General features: G+C 46.3%; 1 protein-coding gene across 7 annotated transcripts; it reads left to right on the top strand.

The window, feature by feature from the left end:
* The first annotated feature begins 41 nt into the window (after positions 1-41).
* ZNF557 (zinc finger protein 557) lies at positions 42-18751 on the top strand. Of its 7 annotated transcripts, XM_050770525.1 has the most exons (8): positions 352-427; positions 1522-1608; positions 6191-6301; positions 6840-6928; positions 7544-7670; positions 12440-12535; positions 13362-13444; positions 14282-18751. In XM_050770525.1, exons 3-8 carry the CDS (start codon positions 6271-6273, stop codon positions 15062-15064), a joined length of 1209 nt encoding a protein of 402 aa, XP_050626482.1. In that variant the 5' UTR covers positions 352-427; positions 1522-1608; positions 6191-6270; the 3' UTR covers positions 15065-18751. The 7 variants fall into 7 exon arrangements, with proteins under 7 accessions (XP_050626484.1, XP_050626483.1, XP_050626482.1 ...); XM_050770527.1 differs by lacking the exons at positions 352-427; positions 1522-1608 and adding an exon at positions 42-350; XM_050770526.1 differs by lacking the exon at positions 1522-1608 and having other exon boundaries at positions 350-427.
* Positions 18752-19142: the final 391 nt, after the last annotated feature.

Below are 19142 nucleotides of genomic sequence, written 5' to 3'. Positions count from 1 at the left end.
CGCCCCCGGAACTAGCCCACGCCCACACTCAGCCCCGCCTCCAAGCCTGGTACCGCCCGCGGCCCCGCTCAGGAGCTAGTTCCACCCCCAACCCTACCACAGACCGGCGCCAGGACAACCCTGCCTCCGCGGCTATCCCTGGTCAGGGCCCAACCTTGTTCTGTTAATAACTAAGCAAACTGGAACACCTCGGCCCGAGGTTTGGGTGCGCGGCCGCTACTCCCGCCCGCCCGCTGCACATGCAGCCTGAACCCGGGGCCTCCGGACACGCCACATTTTAGGTTCGGACCAGCTGGAGCCGGAAGTGGAGGTGCAGCGCCGCTAGCCGGAGACCGGAAGCGGAATTGCAGGTGTGTATTGTGAGAAGAGCAGCGTTTGCAGCGACTGGGAGAGAGTCTTTCGGTCGCCGCGAGAGGTGCTGGGTTCGGTGAGTCCGAGTCCAGAGAGGGGTCCCAGCCGCGGGCCCTGCGTCCCTCCCGGGAGCCGGGTTTCCGCCCCTGAGGCCTCGGGCTGTACCCTCAGTTCAGCCCGAAGCTGCTATTTCCTCCGGTGTCGGGGCCCGGCGCCCGTGTCGCCCTCACACGGGACGATTATGCGTCCCAGGGGACTTTTGGCTATAGTTGGAGACGGTTTTGAATGTCACAAAATGGAAGGTAGGAGGGACTGTGCTACTACTGTAATCTAGAGGGTGGAGACCAGGGATTCTAGCAGCTCAGCATCCTGCAGCGCATAAAGCAGCCGCCGCCAGCAAAGTCTCATCTAGCCCCAAATGTCAGTAGTGCCCAGGTTGGGAAACCCTGATGGAGGGCATTAAAATCTCTGCAGTCCTAAATGCACTGTATAAATTATTTAGAATTCAGCTGAGTCACTTATAAGACCTAAAGTTACGAATTAGAGCATCTGGAGTCACCATAAAATCCCCAGGCAAATGATTTAAGCAAGTCAAATGCAAACAGCTTTAAGCCCCTTGTCCCATTTTAGGGAGCAAATGGCCGGATAGGAATCTGGGGAATTCAGGCACAGCCAGTAGCCTGGGTTCTTATTATTTAAATCTTTTTTTTTTTCTTTTTTTTTTTTTTTTTTTTTTTTTTTTGAGACGGAGTCTTGCTCTGTCTCCCAGGCTGGAGTGCGGTGGTGCGATCTCGGCTCACTGCAAGCTCCGCCCCCCGGGTTCATGCCATTCTCCTGCCTCAGCCTGCCGGGTAGCGGGGACTACAGGCGCCCGCCACCACGCCCGGCTAATTTTTTTTGTACTTTTAGTAGAGACGAGATTTCACTGTGTTAGCCAGGATGATCTCGATCTCCTGACCTTGTGATCCACATGCCTCGGCCTCCCAAAGTGCTGGGATTACAGGCGTGAGCCACCGTGCCCGGCCTCAATCAGTGTTTTTAAGTGAATGGGGTGGTCTTTCTGTGCAACAACTGTGTTACTCTCAATAAATACATTTTATTATGTATACATATTACTCCCTACAAAAGGCCTCTTAAGCCATTTTTGTGCCCTTTTTCTTTTCGGACAAGAAAAGTATCATTCTAGCTCAGATTTGTGTTGAAACCAGCCTCAAGGTTCACCTATCCTCACTGATCCGTGGATTTCTGTATGATCAGGTGAGTAGCGTGTAGAACTTGTAAGCTGCAATACTCTACTGTGTAGAAATACTGCGAATGGATTTTTCCTGTGCTCAGGTTGTAAACACAAGGAATTACTAAGAGTGAGGGTATCTTTTTTTTTTTTTTTTTTTTTTTTTGAGACAGACTCACTCTGTTGCCCAGGCTGGAGTGCAGTGGTACGATTTCAGCTCATTGCAACATCTGCCTCCCAGGTTCAAGTGATTCTCCTGCCTCAGCCTCCCAAGTAGCTGGAATTACAAGGGTGCACCACCACGCCCTGCTATTTTTTGTGTTTTTAGTACAGGCAGGGTGTTGCCATGTTGGCCAGGCTGGTCTTGAACCCCTGACCTCAGGTGATCCGCCCAACTCGGCCTCCCAAAGTGCTGGGATTACAGGCGTGAGCCACGAGTGAGGGTACTTTAAAAATTATTTGTTTGACGGCTTCTATTCAAGAGAAAGATAGTAAGGGGTGTGTGACAGTGTGTGTGTAAATAAGTCAGTAAATACAGCTATATGCAAATCAGTACACAAAATAAACACGTAAACACTATTTTTAAATTTTTTTTCAACCTTCCAAGATATCTCAATTTTTCTTTTATTTTTTTCTTTTCCTAACTGGCCTGCCAGCCTGTAGACTTGTGCTGTATAATAAGGTAGCTGCTAAGCCGGGTGCGGTGGTGCACCCTTGTAATTCCTTGTAATTATGTAATCCCAGCACTTTGGGAGGCTGAGGCGGGCGGATCACCTGAGGTCGGGAGTTCAAGACCAGCCCCACTAACATCTTGAAACCCTGTCTCTACTAAAAATACAAAATTAGCTGTGCATGGTGGCCGGCACCTGTAGTCCCAGCTACACGGGAGGCTGAGGCAGGAAAATTGCTTGAACCTGGGAGGCGGAGGTTGCAGTGAGCCGAGATTGCGCCACTGCACTCCAGCCTGGGCGACACAGCGAGACTCTTTCTCAAAAATAAATAAATAAATAAATAAGGTAGCTGTTAGTCCATGTGGTTGTTTAAATTTAAATTTAGACCAATTAAGATTCAATAAAATTGGCCAGGCGCTGTAGCTGACACCTGTAATCCTAGCACTTTGGGAGGCCAAGGCAGGTAGATCACGAGGTCAGGAGATTGAGGTCATCCTGGCTAACACGGTGAAACCCCGTTTCTACTAAAAATACAAAAAATTAGCCGGGCGTGGTGGTGGATGCCTGTAGTCCCAGCTACTCGGGAGGCTAAGGCAGGAGAATGGCGTGAAGTCGGGAGGCGGAGCTTGCAGTGAGCCAAGATTGCGCCACTGCACTCCAGCCTGGGCCACAGAGTGAGATTCCGTCTCAAAAAAAAAAAAAAAAAAAAAAATAAATTTTTAAATTCAGGTTCTCAGTGGCACTAACCACATTTCAAGTGCTTGACAGCGACATGTGGCTAATGCCCCTATTGAAAAGCGAAGATTAAGATCATTTCCATCATCCCAGAAAGCCCTGCTGGGTGGCATTGTCCTAGTCTCTTCCATTTGTCCATTGCAATGAAGCCAGAATGGCTGTTGTAAAAGATAATTTGTGGCCGGGAGTGGTGGCTCAAGCCTGTCTGTAATCCCAGAACTTTGGGAGGCTGAGGTGGGTGGATCATCTGAGGTCAGGCGTTCAAGACCAGCCTGGCCAACATGGTGAAACCCCGTCTGTACTAAAAATACAGAAATTAGGTGGGTGTGGTGACTCTTGAGCCCGGGTGGTGGAGGTTGCAGTGAGCCAAGATGGCACCACTGCACTCCAGCCTGGGCAACAGAGCGAGACTGCATCTCAAAAAAAATAAATAAATAAAAGTAAAAATACAGCCGGGTGCAGTGGCTCACACCTGTAATTCCAGTACTTTGGGAGACTGAGGCGGGCAGATCACCTTAGGTCAGGAGTTTGAGAGCAGCCTGGCCAACATGGCAAAACCCTGTCTCTACTAAAAATACAAAAAGTAGCCAGGCGTGGTGGTGGGCGCCTGTAATCCCAGCTACTTGGGAGGCTGAGGCAGGAGAATCGCTTGAACCCGGGAAGCAGAGGTTGCAGTGAGCCGAGATCTCACCATTGTAGTTCAGCCTGGGTGACAGAGCGAGACTGTCTCAAAATAAATAAAAATAAATTTGCTTCAGTCAGTCCCCTGCCTGAAAAGCCTTTGCTGGCTCTCCACTGCCTCTCACCTTCAAACTCCTCACCACTCTATAATACCTTTCGAAATACAACCTTTCCCCTGTACTCTGGCCCCTTATTTGTCCACATGCTCCAAACTGCGAACTTGGCTGCCTCAGCAGCTTGCTTTCCTGCCTCTGCACGTGCACTTCCCACTGAGCAAGACCCTACCTCGACTCTCAAGACTCAATTCAAATGTTTTTAGTGTTTTTCCTTCCCCGGCTTCCCAGTCCCCTTCCTCCCAGATCCTGGGTTGGATGCCACGCGCCCCTCTGCCATAGCACATATCACTCTGACATGCAGCAGGAGGTCTGTGTGTGTGTCCCACTCCCGGAAAGCCAGTTCTTAGATGACAGGGATCTTCCTCCCCTCCATCTGCAGCACCCGGCGTGGGGCAGGCATCAATAAAACATGAATGAAGGGTCAACGTCGGGACCCGAGGGCTGGAGAAGGGATTGGAGAGGAATAACTGGGTGAGGAAATGCTACGCCTCGTTTGGACTTAGGAGAGAAAAGGGGGCGGACCCACCAGGGGCTCACCTATGCAAAATTCTCTTTTCTACCGTTTGTGCAACACAGCTGCTGGAAGACCCCACTCATAAACAACTAGAAATATGTGGAACTGCAGAGAAATAATACTTTTTTTTTTTTTTTTGAGATGGAGTCTCACTCTGTCGCCCAGGCTGGAGTGCAGTGGCACGATCTGGGCTCACTGCAACCTCTGCCTCCTGAGTTCAAGCGATTCTCCTGCCTCAGCCTCCCAGGTAGCTGGGATTACAGGTGCCCACCACCATGCCCAGCTAATTTTTTAAATATATTTTTAGTACAGACAAGGTTTCACCAACTTGGCCAGGCTGTTCTCGAATTGCTGACCTCAGGTGATCTGCCCGCCTCAGCCTCCCAAAGCGCTGGGATTAGAGGCGTGAGCCAGTGCGCCCGGCCATAATACAGATTTTCTTGCATGTCATAATACTAAAACTCAGACTTTTACATATAAGTACAAATATATAAACTTTTAACATGTATATGTGAATTTTGGGGGTGTTGTTATTCTGCCAACCACAGAGACCAAATGTCAGAGACACTTGGCAGCTGTACTGGGGGGTGGGGGCTGTGAGGCTGCAGGCAGGAATGGGAAAGAGCCGCCCATCTCTGCTTGGCTCCAAGTACCAGCGAACAACTGGCCTGTGGGGAATGGCTCTCCATTCACTCCTCTCCCAATCCTTCCCTCCCCGGACACTGGGGGTATGGGGGTCACCCAGGATAAATTCCCTGGGCAAGAGATCTAGGACGCCAGGGCCTGAATGCTGCATCTCAATACAAATTCTAGAGAGACTGAGTGGCCCTGCCTTCCATGAATAGCGAGCACCATCCACCCTCTACAGCTCTGTTTTGTCTACCTGGCCCAAACTCACTCTTACAGGTCTCTAACTCCAGACTGTGCCCCCTCGCCAACCCCTCCCACACGCACACCCTTGGCCGCTTTCTTTTTTTGTTTGTTGTTTTTTTAGACGGAGTATCGCTCTGCTTCCCAGGCTGGAGTGCAAATGGCATGATCCTGGATCACTATAAGCTCCACCTCCCAGGTTCATGCCATTCTCCCGCCTCAGCCTCCTGAGCAGCTGGGATTACAGGTGTGTGCCACCATGCCCGGCTAATTTTTAATATATTTTTTAGTAGAGATGGGGTTTCACCACATTAGCCAGAATGGTCTCGATCTCCTGATCTCACGATCCGCCCACCTTGGCCTCCCAAAGTGCTGGGATTACAGGCGGGAGCCACCATGCCCCACTGGCCACTTTCATCTTTGTGTGTATACACACACACACGCACACACACACACATACACAGCCCTTCTTTTCTCGTATAAAAGGAAACATTGCATATATACTATTTGGTGCTTTTTTTCCCCTTAAATTTACTGAGGATAATAATCTATTGATATCTAGAGATCTCTCTTTTTTTTAACGGGTGCACTATAATGCCACAGTGAATAATCTTACACAACTTTTATATTTGTGTATCTTACAGATCGATTCTTAGAAGTTGTAGGAATCTAGGGTCTCTGATAGAAAATGGCTGGAGCTCTGCTGGGCTGGCATGAGAATAGGGGATGGGGAGGAGGAAATCAACTGAAATGAGGGGCAGTGACATCCAAGCTGGGTAAGGTGGAAACCAGGAGGGAGGGTGGCCAAGGCAGGGCACAGGCTGGAGAGGGGGTGACCGATTCAGGGCACAGGCTAGAGAGGGGGTGAGAGGCAGGGCACGGGCTGGAGAAGGGGTGACCGAGGCAGGGCACGGGCTGGAGAAGGGGTGACCGAGGCAGGGCACGGGCTGACGGGGGTGACTGAGGCAAAGCATGGGCTGGAGAGGGGGTGGCCCAGGCAGAGTGTTCCCATTTCTTCCAGAGTGCTTTCCTAAGAGCGATGCAGGAATAAGGGAGGAGCGTCCTGCTTCCTGGCTGCCCTGTTGCTGTCGGAGTCACAGGATGGCCGCCATCATCCTGCCCCTGACTGCTGGTGAGTTGTGGGGTCTCAGAGTCCAGACTTGAAAGGCTCTGACCCACAGCATGGGATGGGAGCGAGTTGGGCAGAGCAGGTGAGGCAGGAGTGGAGTCCCAGGGCCCAGAGGTCCTCAGTGTCTGATCGGGTGGCTCTCGGGATTTGGGACTTAGGCGTTTGGGTGTCTGTGGATGTTGTCTCTGTGGTGAATGTGCTGGAACTTTTGAATTCTCCCTTTAGTTCTTTCTGTGAACCTTATAAAAACACAGTGACACCCTTGGAACTTCAGTTTCCTCATCTGTGAAGTGGGAATAATCCCTTCCCCAAGTGCAGTCAGACCTTGAGCCCTGTTACCTGGCGTGGATGCAGCAGGGCCATGCTCTGGTTTCCTTGGATTGCTGTTGCTGGGTGTTTGCGTGCAGTAGAGGTGGCTGCTTTGTGGGTGACTGTGTATGCATGGGGACATGGTCAGTTGCAGGCAGGTGGGGGAGCTTCCAGGTGTGTGAGTGGACACAGGGCCGGTCTGGATTCCTGGGACTCATTTTTCCTCCTCCAGCTCTGTCTTCCCCGTTCCCAGCCTCTCAGCGAGAAGGACACACAGAGGGCGGAGGGCTGGTTAATGAGCTCCTGACAAGCTGGCTAAAGGTAAGTTAGATGTTCTTTTCTCCAAATCATTATTCCTTCAGCCAGAAGGTTGGACTCAATGCCTTTCAGTGGCCTGGACCTTCACGGCCAAACTCGCTCCTCAGGCATCCCAGGATCTCTGAAAAAGGGCTGCCCGGAAAATACCAGTGTGTGTCAACGTTTACTGCAGGTTCAGAGCCCCTTCCAGGGTCCCTAAGTATATCACGTGCTCCTGCGAGTTTTAAGGGAAAGCTAGGTAAAGACATGACAATGTTCTAAGCCCAAGCGATGAATGAAGGCCGTACGGAAATCATTCATTCACTTACCAAGTATTTCTCCGATTTCTGCCATGTCACGGGCCCGTGCTCCCCTGGAGACTGAGGGAAATGAGGTCACAGGAGCTCCCAGTCTGAGAGAAAAGACGGCTGCTCTGTGGTACTGGGCACTGGGCCTGGGAGTGGCCTAAGGAGACAAGCATTGAGGACTGAGCTCAGAAGCCAGGGAGGGGAGCTCGGAACCCCACCCCACATCTTGTGCTCAGGTTTCCCTAGCCCTGGCTCTGTTCTTCTGGGCCCTATTCCTGTGCACATTGGGGGGGTGGTCCTTGGCTAAGCCGTGATGTCTGCAATGCCTTAGGGCTTGGTGACCTTCGAGGATGTGGCCGTGGAGTTCACCCAGGAGGAGTGGGCATTGCTGGACCCTGCCCAAAGGACACTGTACAGGGACGTGATGCTGGAGAACTTCAGGAACGTGGCCTCCCTAGGTAAGCCTAATGTCATTCCTGCATTTATTTAATGACTCAGGAAGTAAGTCTTTTCTTTTTTTTTTAATTGAGGTAACACAGGACACAAAAGTCACCATTTAAACTATTTTAAAGTGTCCAATTCGGTGGTTTTTCGTAGGTTCACCGTGTAGTACGACCATCACCACTAATTCCAGAGCATAGCTGTCATGCCAGAAATGAGCCCCGTAGTTATGAAGTGGTCTCTCCCCATTTCTCCCTCCCGAACACCTTGGCAGCCACTAACCTTTCTGTCGCTATAGATGTGTCTCTTCTTTTTGAGGAGGTTGTTTTCAGACAGTGTCTCCCTCCATTGCCCAGGCTATAGTGCAGTGGCACAATCCTGAGTAGCTGGGACCACAGGTGCGCACCACCATGCCCAGCTAATTTGCTTATTTTTTGTAGAGATAGGGTCTTGCTCTGTTGCCCAGGCTGGTCTCAAACTCCTGGGCTCAGGTGATCCTCCTGCCTTAGCTTCCCAGGGTGCTGGGATTACAGATGTGAGCTACCATTCCTGGCCCTATTCTTGCCATTTTATATAAATGGAATCATATAAAATGTGGTCTTTTGTGTCTCACTTTTTGCTTAGCATAATGTTTTCTGGTTTTTGTTTTGTTTTTTTTTTGAGATGGAGTTTTGCTCTGTTGCCCAGGCTGGAGTGCAGTGGTGTGATCTCAGCTCACTGCAACCTCCACTTTCCAGGTTCAATCTGTTCTTCTGCCTCAGCTTCCCGAATAGCTGGGACTAAAGGCATGCGCCACCACGCCCGGCAAATTTTTGTATTTTTAATAGAGATGGAGTTTCACCATGTTGGCCAGGCTGGGACTCCTGGCCTCAAGTGATCCACCCACCTCGGCCTCCCAAAGTGCTGGGATTACAGGCATGAGCCACCACGCCCGGCTGTTTTCAAAGTATAGCCGTGTTGTAGCACATATCAGAACTTCATTCTTTTTATGGTTAAATATTGTTCCATTATGTGTATATACCACTTTTTATAAATCAGTTCATCAGCTGATGGAAATTTAGCCTGTTCTCATGTTTTGGCTAATGTGGGTAGTGTTGCTATAAACATTCATGTACAAGATTTTGCTTGAGCACCTGTTTTCTCTTGGGTATTTACCTAGGAGTGGAACTGCTGGGTCCTGTGTTAATTCTATGTTTAATGTGTTGAGGAACCTCCAAACTTTTACATTCCTACCAGCAATGCATGATACCAGCAATGTATTACAATTTCTCTGCATCCTTACCAACATTCGCCTCTTTTCCTTTTTTAAAAAAAATTATGATAGCCATTCTTGTGGGTGTCTGTCTCATTGTGGTTTTTATTTCTATTCCCTAAAAAAAATGATGAGATTGGCCATCTTTTCTTGTGCTTGTTGGCCATTTATACATCTTTTTTGAAGAAATGTTCGTTCAAGTGCTTTTTCCATTTGCGGGGCATTGTTTGCCTTTTTGTTACTGAGTTGTAAAAGTTCTTTATATGTTCTGGATCCTCGACCCTTATGAGATACATCATTTTCAGATATTTCCTCCCATTCAGTGGATTGCCTTTTCACCATCTTGAATGACAGTTTTGCGGGAGATAGAACTCTTGGTTGATATTTTTCTTTCAGTACTTGGCGTATGTCATCATCCCACTGGCTTGTGGCCTCCATGGTTTTTGATGAGAAGTCAGCTGTTAATCTTGTACATGATGACTTATTTCTGCCTTGCTTTTTTTCAGGATATTCTCTGTCTTTGGCTTTTGACCATTTAATTATAAGGTATCTCAGTGTGAGTTTTTTTGAGTGTATCCTATTTGGAGATCCTTAAGCTGCTTTGATGTATAGACTTGTAATTTCCATCAAATTTGGGAATGTTTGGCCATTATTTTTCCATATATTCCTTTATTATTATTATTATTTAGAGTCTCACTCTGTCACCCAGGCTGGAGTACACTGGCACGATCTCAGCTCACTGCAACCTCCGCCTCCTGGGTTCAAGCAGTTCTCCCTGCCTCAGCCTCCTGAGTAGCTGGGATGACAAACGCACACCACCACACCTGGCTAATTTTTGTATGTTTAGTAGAGACAAGGTTTCACCATGTTGGCCAGGCTGGTCTCGAACTCCTGACCTCAGGTGATCCTTCCACCTCGGCCTCCCAAAGTCTTGTAATTAGAGCGTGACCCACCGCGCCTTGCCAATTTTTCCACATATTCCTTCTGCTCCTTTCTCTGTCTCCTCTCCAGTAGCAACTCCCATTATATGTATTCTGATGTTTGATGGTGTCTTCTGGGTCTCTTAGGCTCTGCTCATTTTTTTCCCTTTATTTTTAATTTCTGCTCTACAGATCAGGCAATCTTAATTGACCTGGCATCAAGTTCACTGATTGCGTCTTCTGCCTGATCAAGTCTTCTGAGGAGCCCCTCTAGTAAATTTTTCATTTCAGATAATAAATATTTTTCAATTTAAAAATTCCTATTTGGCTCCTTTTTATAATTTCCATCTCTTTATGCTTTTCTCTATTTGGTGAGAATTCATTCTGATGGTTTTCATTAGTTCTTTGTACACAGTTTCCATTAACTCCTAGAGCATATTTGAAATAGTTGACTTGAAGTCATTGCCTAATAAATCCAATGACTGGGTTTCCTTATGGATCATTTCTGTTCATTTCTTTTTTCCTATAATGCAGTTTCATTTCTTTGTTTCTTTTTTTTTTTTCTTTTTTTTTTTTTTTTTGGAGACAGAGTCTCACTCTGATGCCCAGGCTGGAGTGCAGTGACACAATCTCGGCTCACTGCAAGCTTTGCCTCCCAGGTTCATGCCATTCTCCTGCCTCAGCCTCCCGAGTAGCTGGCACTACAGGCGCCCGCCACCACGCCTGGCTATTTAGTAGAGATGGGATTTCACCATGTTACCCAGGATGGTCTCGATCTCCTGAAATCGTGATCTGCCCATCTCAGCCTCCCAAAGTGTTGGGATTACAGGCATGAGCCACCACGCCCAGCCCATTTTTTTGTTTCTTTACATGCCTCATAATTTATTTGCTGAAAACTACTTTCAGAATATTACAATATGGCAGTTCTTTAAATCTGATTTCAAAGTTTGTTGTAGTTGGTATTATTTCTTTGTTTAGTGACATTTCTGAACTAATTTTGTAATGTCTGTATTTGTCATATGTGGCTACTGAAGTCTCTGTTCTATTAGCTTAATGTTCAGCTTGGGATTCATTTGTCAGAGATTTTCTTAAATACCTGGAACCCAAAAGATGACCAGGCTTTACCAATAGATCTGAATTACATGTTGGAGCATGCCTTCAAAACTCAGCTAAAGCACTTTACAACTCTGACTTAGCCTTCACTTCCTTCTTATGCAGAACCTGAAGGTCAGTCAAAGGTAAGGGCTTGGTGCCTTCTCAGATCTTCTCTGAGCATGTGTTCATCCCTGGGTATGAACATGGCCTTCTAGAAATGTGCGGAGGGCTGGGCACAGTGGCTCACACCTGTAATGCCAGAACTTTGGGAGGCCGAGGTGGGCGGATCATCTGAGGTCAGGAGTTCGAGACCAGCCTGGTCAAGATGGTGAAACCATATCTTTACTAAAAATACAAAAGAATCAGCCAGGAGTGGTGGCACATGCCTGTAATCCCAGCTACTTGGGAGGCTGAGGCAGGAGAATTGCTTGAACCCAGGAGGCAGAGGTTGCAGTGAGCCGAGATCACACCACTGTACTCCAGCCTGGGCAACAGAGTAAGACTCCATCTTGTGGGGGTGATTAAAAAGGTGTGGAAAGATGCTCTACTCCCCCGAGCATCTTGTTCCCCACTTCTCCTCCCAGGTTTTTTGGTTAGTCTTGTTTGCTTCACAGTTTTCCCTACCCCCACTCAGCAGTGGCTGATTTGCCTTTAGATGTGTTGGGACACACTTCCCTCTCCACCCTACACCTTCCATAGGTGTAGTCTCTTCAGACCTGGGAGAGTTTGGAGTTACACAAATAAAGGGAAGCCCTTTGATCCAGCCCATCAGGGAGCCAGCAGACAGGTCAGAACAAACAACCACAGGTTTTTGAGAATAAGGTGCATTCTGTTCCCTTCAGTACTAGAAACACAGGTTGTTGTCTTCAAGGCAAAATGGGGACTAGAGTGTGCGGCTAGAGTCAGTTAAAATGTCACAAATCTCTCTTACCCTGATTCGGCTGTTTGTCTCGATTAGGCATTCTCCTGTGGCTGTAAACTTTTGATCACATTCAAGAGCTCCAATGAAGCTGATTCTGTTTTTGCCCATTTACTTACTGTTTCTATGAAGGGATGAAGTTGGGGAGTTCCCTACTCCACTACTTTCATCGACATCACTTCTTTTAAGTCCTTCGTAAGCACCTCTGTTCCTAGGTCTGTGCTGGGATGTGGGTGTACAGTGAAGAATGCAACATGGTCCCAACCCTCATAGAGCTGTCTAATGCTGTCCACTATGAAATGAAGATCTCCTTCTTTCCCTGACTGTATATTCTCTGTAGTTAAATCTTCTGGGCTTTCAGATTCTGTGTTTAAACCTGGACAGGGGCTCCTGGGACCAGTTACCTGCAACCACCCTACATATTGCTTGTGATTTTGTGTATGTGCGTGAAAGACAGTTGCTACATTTCTTCAATTTCGGCATAATTATTCCTCTGCTCCTGAAGTCACACCTCTTCCCCTTCAGAACTGATTTCAGTTTCATGGGGAGCTTGTCTGCTGCACAGTCCTCCTACATCATGCGTCTTTTCTCCATGTACAGGGGACCAAGTTGATAAACCTGGTCTGATCACCCAGTTGGAGCAAGAAGATGAAGTGATGACAGAAGAGAGAGGAATTCTCCCAGGTACGTGTCCAGGTGAGCACCAGGTGGATATAAGTCCTTGTGAGGCCGGGCGCGGTGGCTCAAGCCTGTAATCCCAGCACTTTGGGAGGCCGAGACGGGCGGATCACGAGGTCAGGAGATCGAGACCATCCTGGCTAACACGGTGAAACCCCGTCTCTACTAAAAAATACAAAAATCTAGCCGGGCGAGGTGGCAGGCGCCTGTAGTCCCAGCTACTCGGGAGGCTGAGGCAGGAGAATGGCGTGAACCCGGGAGGCGGAGCTTGCAGTGAGCTGAGATCCGGCCACTGCACTCCAGCCTGGGCCACAGAGCGAGACTCTGCCAAAAAAAAAAAAAAAAAAAAAAAGTCCTTGTGAGGAACAGCTCTGGCCAGGGACTGAGGCGTTGGGAGTGTTATAATACATTAGGAAATACCAGTCAGAGAACTGCGTAAACGCCCCTTTTCCCAAGAAGGCTGAGAACATTTGGTCTGAGCCCCCCCATGTACTTTCATGACTTTAACTTTCTGTCATCTCGTACTTTACTTGGGCCTCAGGGGAGGAAAAAAAGACATGTCTCTTTTTCTGACATTTAAGTCTCCTGTGAACTCTTTGATCAGTTTCAGTCCACCTTGCCCTCCTGACAATTCCTTCATTCTGTCCACATCAATCTCAATCTTCCTAGAGTCTTTCTTAAACATTGCCTAAAATTGTCACAGCCATATCTTTCATGGAATCCCTTCTCAAAAACCCTCACCTCTCAGATTCTGCCTTCACCCATGTATGCATTTTACCATTTCACCATCAACTTATATTTGCCTCTTTTCTATCAACTTAAATTTCTTTTTAACTTGTTTCAGATGTGGAGAATCCATTTAAAGCCAAAGGGTTAACTCCTAAGCTGCATGTTTTTCAAAAAGAACAATCTGGAAATATGAAAATGGTAAGACTAACATGGGTGATTTCTGTTTTTTTCATGGTAGGAGAATGCCCTACGTGAGAAAAGCCACAAAGACTGGCTTTGTTGGCCAGGCGCAGTGGCTCACGCCTGTAATCCCAATACTTTGGAAAGCCGAGGCGGGTGGATCACGAGGTCAGGTGTTGGAAACCAGCCTGGCCAATATGGTGAAACCCCGTCTCTACTAAAAATACAAAAAAAAAAAAAAAAAAAAAAAAAAATTAGCCGGGTGTAGTGGTGCATGCCTGTAATCCCAAATACCTGGGAGGCTGAAGCAGAATAATCACTTGAACCCTGGAGGCGGAGCTTGCAGTGAGCCAAGATCACGCCACTGCACTCCAGCCTGGGCGACAAAGCGAGACTCTGTCTCAGAAAAAAAGAAAGAGTGGCTTTATTGAATAGTTATTAAAGGAAAGTGTCATTTTTCCAAGAGAAAGTAGTGTCTCTGAAGAGATACTGTGAAATTATTTTGAATTTGGAAAAAAGCATTAGTTAGCCCCAAACGTGTTTTTCCTGAGAATTCCCACAAGTAAGTATTTCCAGTAATCTGAGTCAGATATTGGGTATTTGAAAAAGAAATTAGCCTTAAATTTATCAGAAAATACTCTGTGAATATGATAAAGACTTGCGGAAAGAATCCATCTTTTTTAAATGCTAAGAATTCAAACTGACAGAAGCAATGTACCAGCACTCATAGTGGCAAAAACATTAATTCCAATACTATGATACACAACAGAATTCCTGGGAGAGGAAATTCCTCTGACAGCATTCAATGTTAAAAATATTATAAATGGTACTTATTAGTCATCTCTTAATCAACAGGAGAGGAATCATCTCGGAGCAGAATTCAGTGAATGTAATCAGTGTTTTAAAGTCTTCAGCACAAAATCTTCCCTTATGCGGCACAAGAAGATTCACACGGGAGAAAAACGCTACGACTGCAATGAATGTGGGAAATCCTACAGCAGCAAATCTTACGTTACTGTTCATAAGAGAATCCACAATGGGGAGAAACCCTACAAATGCAGTGACTGTGGGAAAACCTTCAGCAATTCCTCATACCTCAGACCGCACTTGAGAATTCACACCGGAGAAAAACCCTACAAATGTAACCAGTGTTGTCGTGAGTTCCGCACTCAGTCAATCTTCACAAGGCACAAGAGAGTTCATACAGGGGAGAGTCATTATGTATGTAATCAGTGTGGAAAGGCTTTCAGCACAGGGTCATCTCTTTCTTTGCACTATAGCATTCATACAGGGGAGAACCCTTACGAATGCCACAATTGTGGGAAAACCTTCAGGAGGAGCTCGAATCTGACACAGCACGTAAGAACTCATACTGGAGAAAAGCCCTACAAGTGTAATGAGTGTGGGATATCCTTCACCAGTAGCTTTTCTCTTACAGTTCACAGGAGAATACATAATAGAGAGAAATCCTATGAGTGCAGTGACTGTGGAAAAGCCTTTAATGTTCTGTCATCTGTTAAGAAACACAGGAGAACTCACAGTGGAAAAAGACCCTATGAATGTAATTATTGTGGGAAATTCTTCACAAGTAACGGGTACCTTTCTGTGCATATGAGAACGCATATTAGGCAGATGTGAATTCAATAACTGTGCGAAAAGCATTCATCGATCTTTCATGCCTCAGATACATGAAAGAACTCTTCACCAGATGTATGAATTCCCTGCTACTGTATAACGTGTAACAAATTACCCCACAAAATTGTGTGGCTTCAAACAACAAACATTTATCTCAGTTTTTGTAGGTCAGGAATTCAGAAACAGCGTAGCTCCATAGTTCAGGATCTCTCAAGAGGTTACAGTCCAAATGTCAGCAGAACCATAATCATCCAGAATTTGTACTGGTGAAGGGACCACTTCCAGATGGCTCACTCACATGCCTGACAAGTGCATGCTAGCTGTTTCCAAGGGACCTGCACTTCCAAACCACGTAGGCCTCTCAACAGGGCTAAGTTTCTTTATGGAAGCGACTTCTCCCCAAAGCCGGTGATCTAAAGGAGCCAACACAGAAAGCATAATGTCTTTTATGACCTAGCTTCAGAGAGAGAGGTGTTCATGTCCCTGTTACATCGGTCACACACACCACTCCTGATACAATGTGGAAGAACACCACACGAGGTATGAGCAGTAGACATTCAGAACCATCTGGAAAGCTTGCCATGAAATCAGTGGAGATAATTTTTTATTTTATATGTTATTTATTTTTTAATTTTTTTTGTTTTGTTTTGTTTTCTTGAGACAGGGTTTCATCTATGCCCAGGCTGTAGTGCAGTGGTGCAGTCTTGGCTTATTACAACCTCCGCCTCCTGGACTCAAGGGATCCTCCCATCTCAGCCTCCCAAGTAGCTGGGACTGTAGGCATGCACCACCATGCCTGTCTAGTTTCTGTAAAGATGGGGATTCACCATGTTACCCAGGCTGCCCTCAAACTCCTGGGCTCAAGTGATCCACCTGCCTCAGCCTCCCGAAGTGCTTGGAATATAGGAACGAGCCACCACTCTCAGCCAGAACTTCTTAAGATAAAGGATGAGGGAATGTTTTCAGTGATACCTCTTACATTAGGAAAAATACGAAAATGTTCCTTGGATGCAGCACCCATGAGTGTATTAAAAATCCTTCAGTGATTCCTCCCTTTACACTTGAGAGAACTCATAGAGGAAACCCTAGGAACGTAATTGATGTTAGGATGCCTCACCTCTTATCTGAGTGGCCACATGATACCTTATACTGAGAACAAAAGGTATAAGTGCTATGTATGTGGAATTACCTTCAGCAGTGTCTCATTTGTAGGTTGGGCCACTAGCTCATTAATTTTCCATCTTTTAAGTATTTATGGCTATAGCTGTCCTGAAAATCTTATTACCTCATTTTATATACAGTACATTTATTATAATTCTAAAACATCAATATATCAAATATTCAGAAAGGTATTTCCAAACAGCTCCTGAGTGATCTAGTTTGTTATAACAGAAATTAGAGGCCTGGCATGGTGGCTCACGCCTGTCATCCCAGCATTTTGGGAGGGTGAGGCAGGCGGATCACAAGGTCAGGAGATCAAGACCATCCTGGCTAACTCGGTGAAACCCCGTCTCTACTAAAAATACAAAAAATTAGCCAGGCATGGTGGTGGGCACCTGTAGTCCCAGCTACTCGAGAGGCTGAGGCAAGTGAATGGCATGAACCTGGGAGGTGGGGGTTGCAGGGAGGTGGGGGTTGCAGTGAGCCGAGGTCGCGCCGCTGCACTCCAGCCTGAGCAACAGAGCAAGACTCTGTCTCAAAAAAAAAAAAAAAAAAAGTATTTGCCAGGTGTCGTGGCTCACACCTATAAACCTAGCATTTTGGGAGGCTGACGCGGATAGATCACCAGAGGTCAAGAGTTCGAGACCAGCCTGGCCAACATGGCGAAACCCCGCTTCTACTAAAAAACTACAAAGTTTAGCCGGGTGTGGTGGCAGGCACCTATAATCCCAGCTACTCAGGAGGATGAGGCAGGAGAATCAATCGAACACAGGAAACGGAGATTGCAATGAGCTGAGATTGTGCCACTTCACTCCAGTCTGGGCAAAAGAGCGCAACTCCGTCTCAAAAAAAAAAAAAAGAAAGACAGAAATTAGACAATATTTGATATATTTTTTCTAATCTAATAGCATTTTATCAGAGTACATGGACTTTTTGATTTTGATTGTTTTCTCTTTCTGTCCTAATATAGCAAATACTGTTTCTTTTTTTCTGGGTTTTTTTTTGAGATGGAGTCTCGCTCTGTCACCCAGGCTGGGTTCTTGCCATTCTCCTGCCTCAGCCTCCCTAGTAGCTGGGACTACAGGTCCCCATCACCATGGCCAGCTAATTTTTCGTATTTTTAGTAGAGACGGGGTTTCACTGTGTTAGCCAGGATGGTCTCGATTTCCTGACCTCGTGATCCACCTACCTCAGCCTCCCAAAGTGCTGGGATTACAGGCATGAGCCACCGTGCCTGGCGCAAATACTGTTTCTTAATGTTCATTCTCCCTACTTAAAAGAAAAAAACAAGTTGTCAATGAACAGTATTGAAAATGTACAGTGGGGCCAGGCGCCATGGCTCATGCCTATAATCCCAGCACTTTGGGAGGCCAAGGCGGGCAGATCACCTGAGGTTAGGAGTTCAAGACCAGCCTGGCCAACATGGTGAAACCTCGTCTCTACTAAAAAAAAATTTAAAAATTAGCCGGGTGTGGTGACAGGTGCCTGTAATCCCAGCTACTTGGGAGGCTGAGGCAGGAGAATCGCTTGAGCCTGGGAAGTGGAGGTTGCAGTGAGCCAAGGTCGCACAACCACACTCCAGCTGAGGCAACAGAGTAAGACTCCATCTAAGAAAACAGTGTACTAGGCTTTCCTGAAGCTTAGACAGGCTTTGTCCCACTCTGCTGGCTACAAGAAGTAGGAATAACGCACTGGGTGAGACACCGTCTGGCTTATTCTTATCTATATTCTTTTCATTCTTTCTTTTGGAAAGTGGACACAAAGCATAGAGTTAAAAGAGCCTTTTTTTTTTTTTTTTTTTTCACTACGATGATAAAAATCACAGTATGGCTCATGCCTGTAATCCCATCACTTTGGGAGGCCGAGGCAGGAGGATCACCTGAGGTGGGGAGTTCGAGAGCAGCCTGACCAACATGGAGAAACCCTGTCTCTCCTAGAAATACAAAATTAGCCAAGCATATTGGCACATGCCTGTAATCGCAGCTACTCAGAAGGCTGAGGCAGGAGAATCGCTTGCAACTGGGAGGCGCAGGTTGTAGTGAGCCAAGGTTGACACTGCACTCCAGCCTCAGCAACAAGAGCGAAACTCGGTCTCAAAAAAAAAAAAAAAAAAAAAAAAAAGTGCCGAAAAACTCACAATGATTTGAGTTCTTCAAAAACTTTTGATTGGCTGCATTGGCTCTGTTCTGCGTATTACTAGACTTCTTACATGATCACAAGTAACCACTAATTGGTTAAAACCAAAGAGTGAGTGAGTGTGTGTGTGTGTGTGTGTGTGTGGGGGGGGGGGTGGTGTTCTGTTAGCTTCCAGGTGAATGCAGTATCTAACTGTTAATCCTGTTTATTGATCTATTTTTATAAGTGCTCCATGATTCTTTGAAAACAGTATACTGTGTATCTAATTTTTGGATACAGGATGGACATACGTACTCAAACTAATAGTGTTTTTCAATATGTACTTTATTTTTTTCTCTCAACCTGACTTAGTGATAGAGGTATATTAAAGTCTTCCACTAGCATGGTGGGTTAACAAATTCTTTCTGTAATTCTGTCATTTTTGCTTTATATAGGTTTATGTGTAATGTAACTAGGTGTGTAGAGGTTTACATATTTTCTTGTGAATTTATTTATTTTCAGTAGGGGCCATACCTTTTCATACCAAAGAATTGTAACATTAAAATATATTAACAAAAAGAGATCAAACATCTCACTATCCTATAGACCAGGCACTCTTCCAAAGTGCCTTATGAACATTAACTGCATACTCACTATAGGCTTGCAAAGTATGTGCTATTACTATCTCCAACTTACAGATGGGAAAACTGGCATGGAATGTTTAGGTTGCTTGCCTGAGTTCACCAGCTAGCAAGTGGTAGAGCAGACTGGAATCCAGACAGTTCATGCTCATAACCACTAGCCT

Source organism: Macaca thibetana, chromosome 19 (genome assembly GCF_024542745.1).
Source record: "Macaca thibetana thibetana isolate TM-01 chromosome 19, ASM2454274v1, whole genome shotgun sequence".
Lineage (NCBI taxonomy): Eukaryota > Metazoa > Chordata > Mammalia > Primates > Cercopithecidae > Macaca > Macaca thibetana.
The sequence above is the reverse complement of the archived record's forward strand: the minus strand, read 5'-3'. Positions and strand labels throughout refer to the sequence as shown.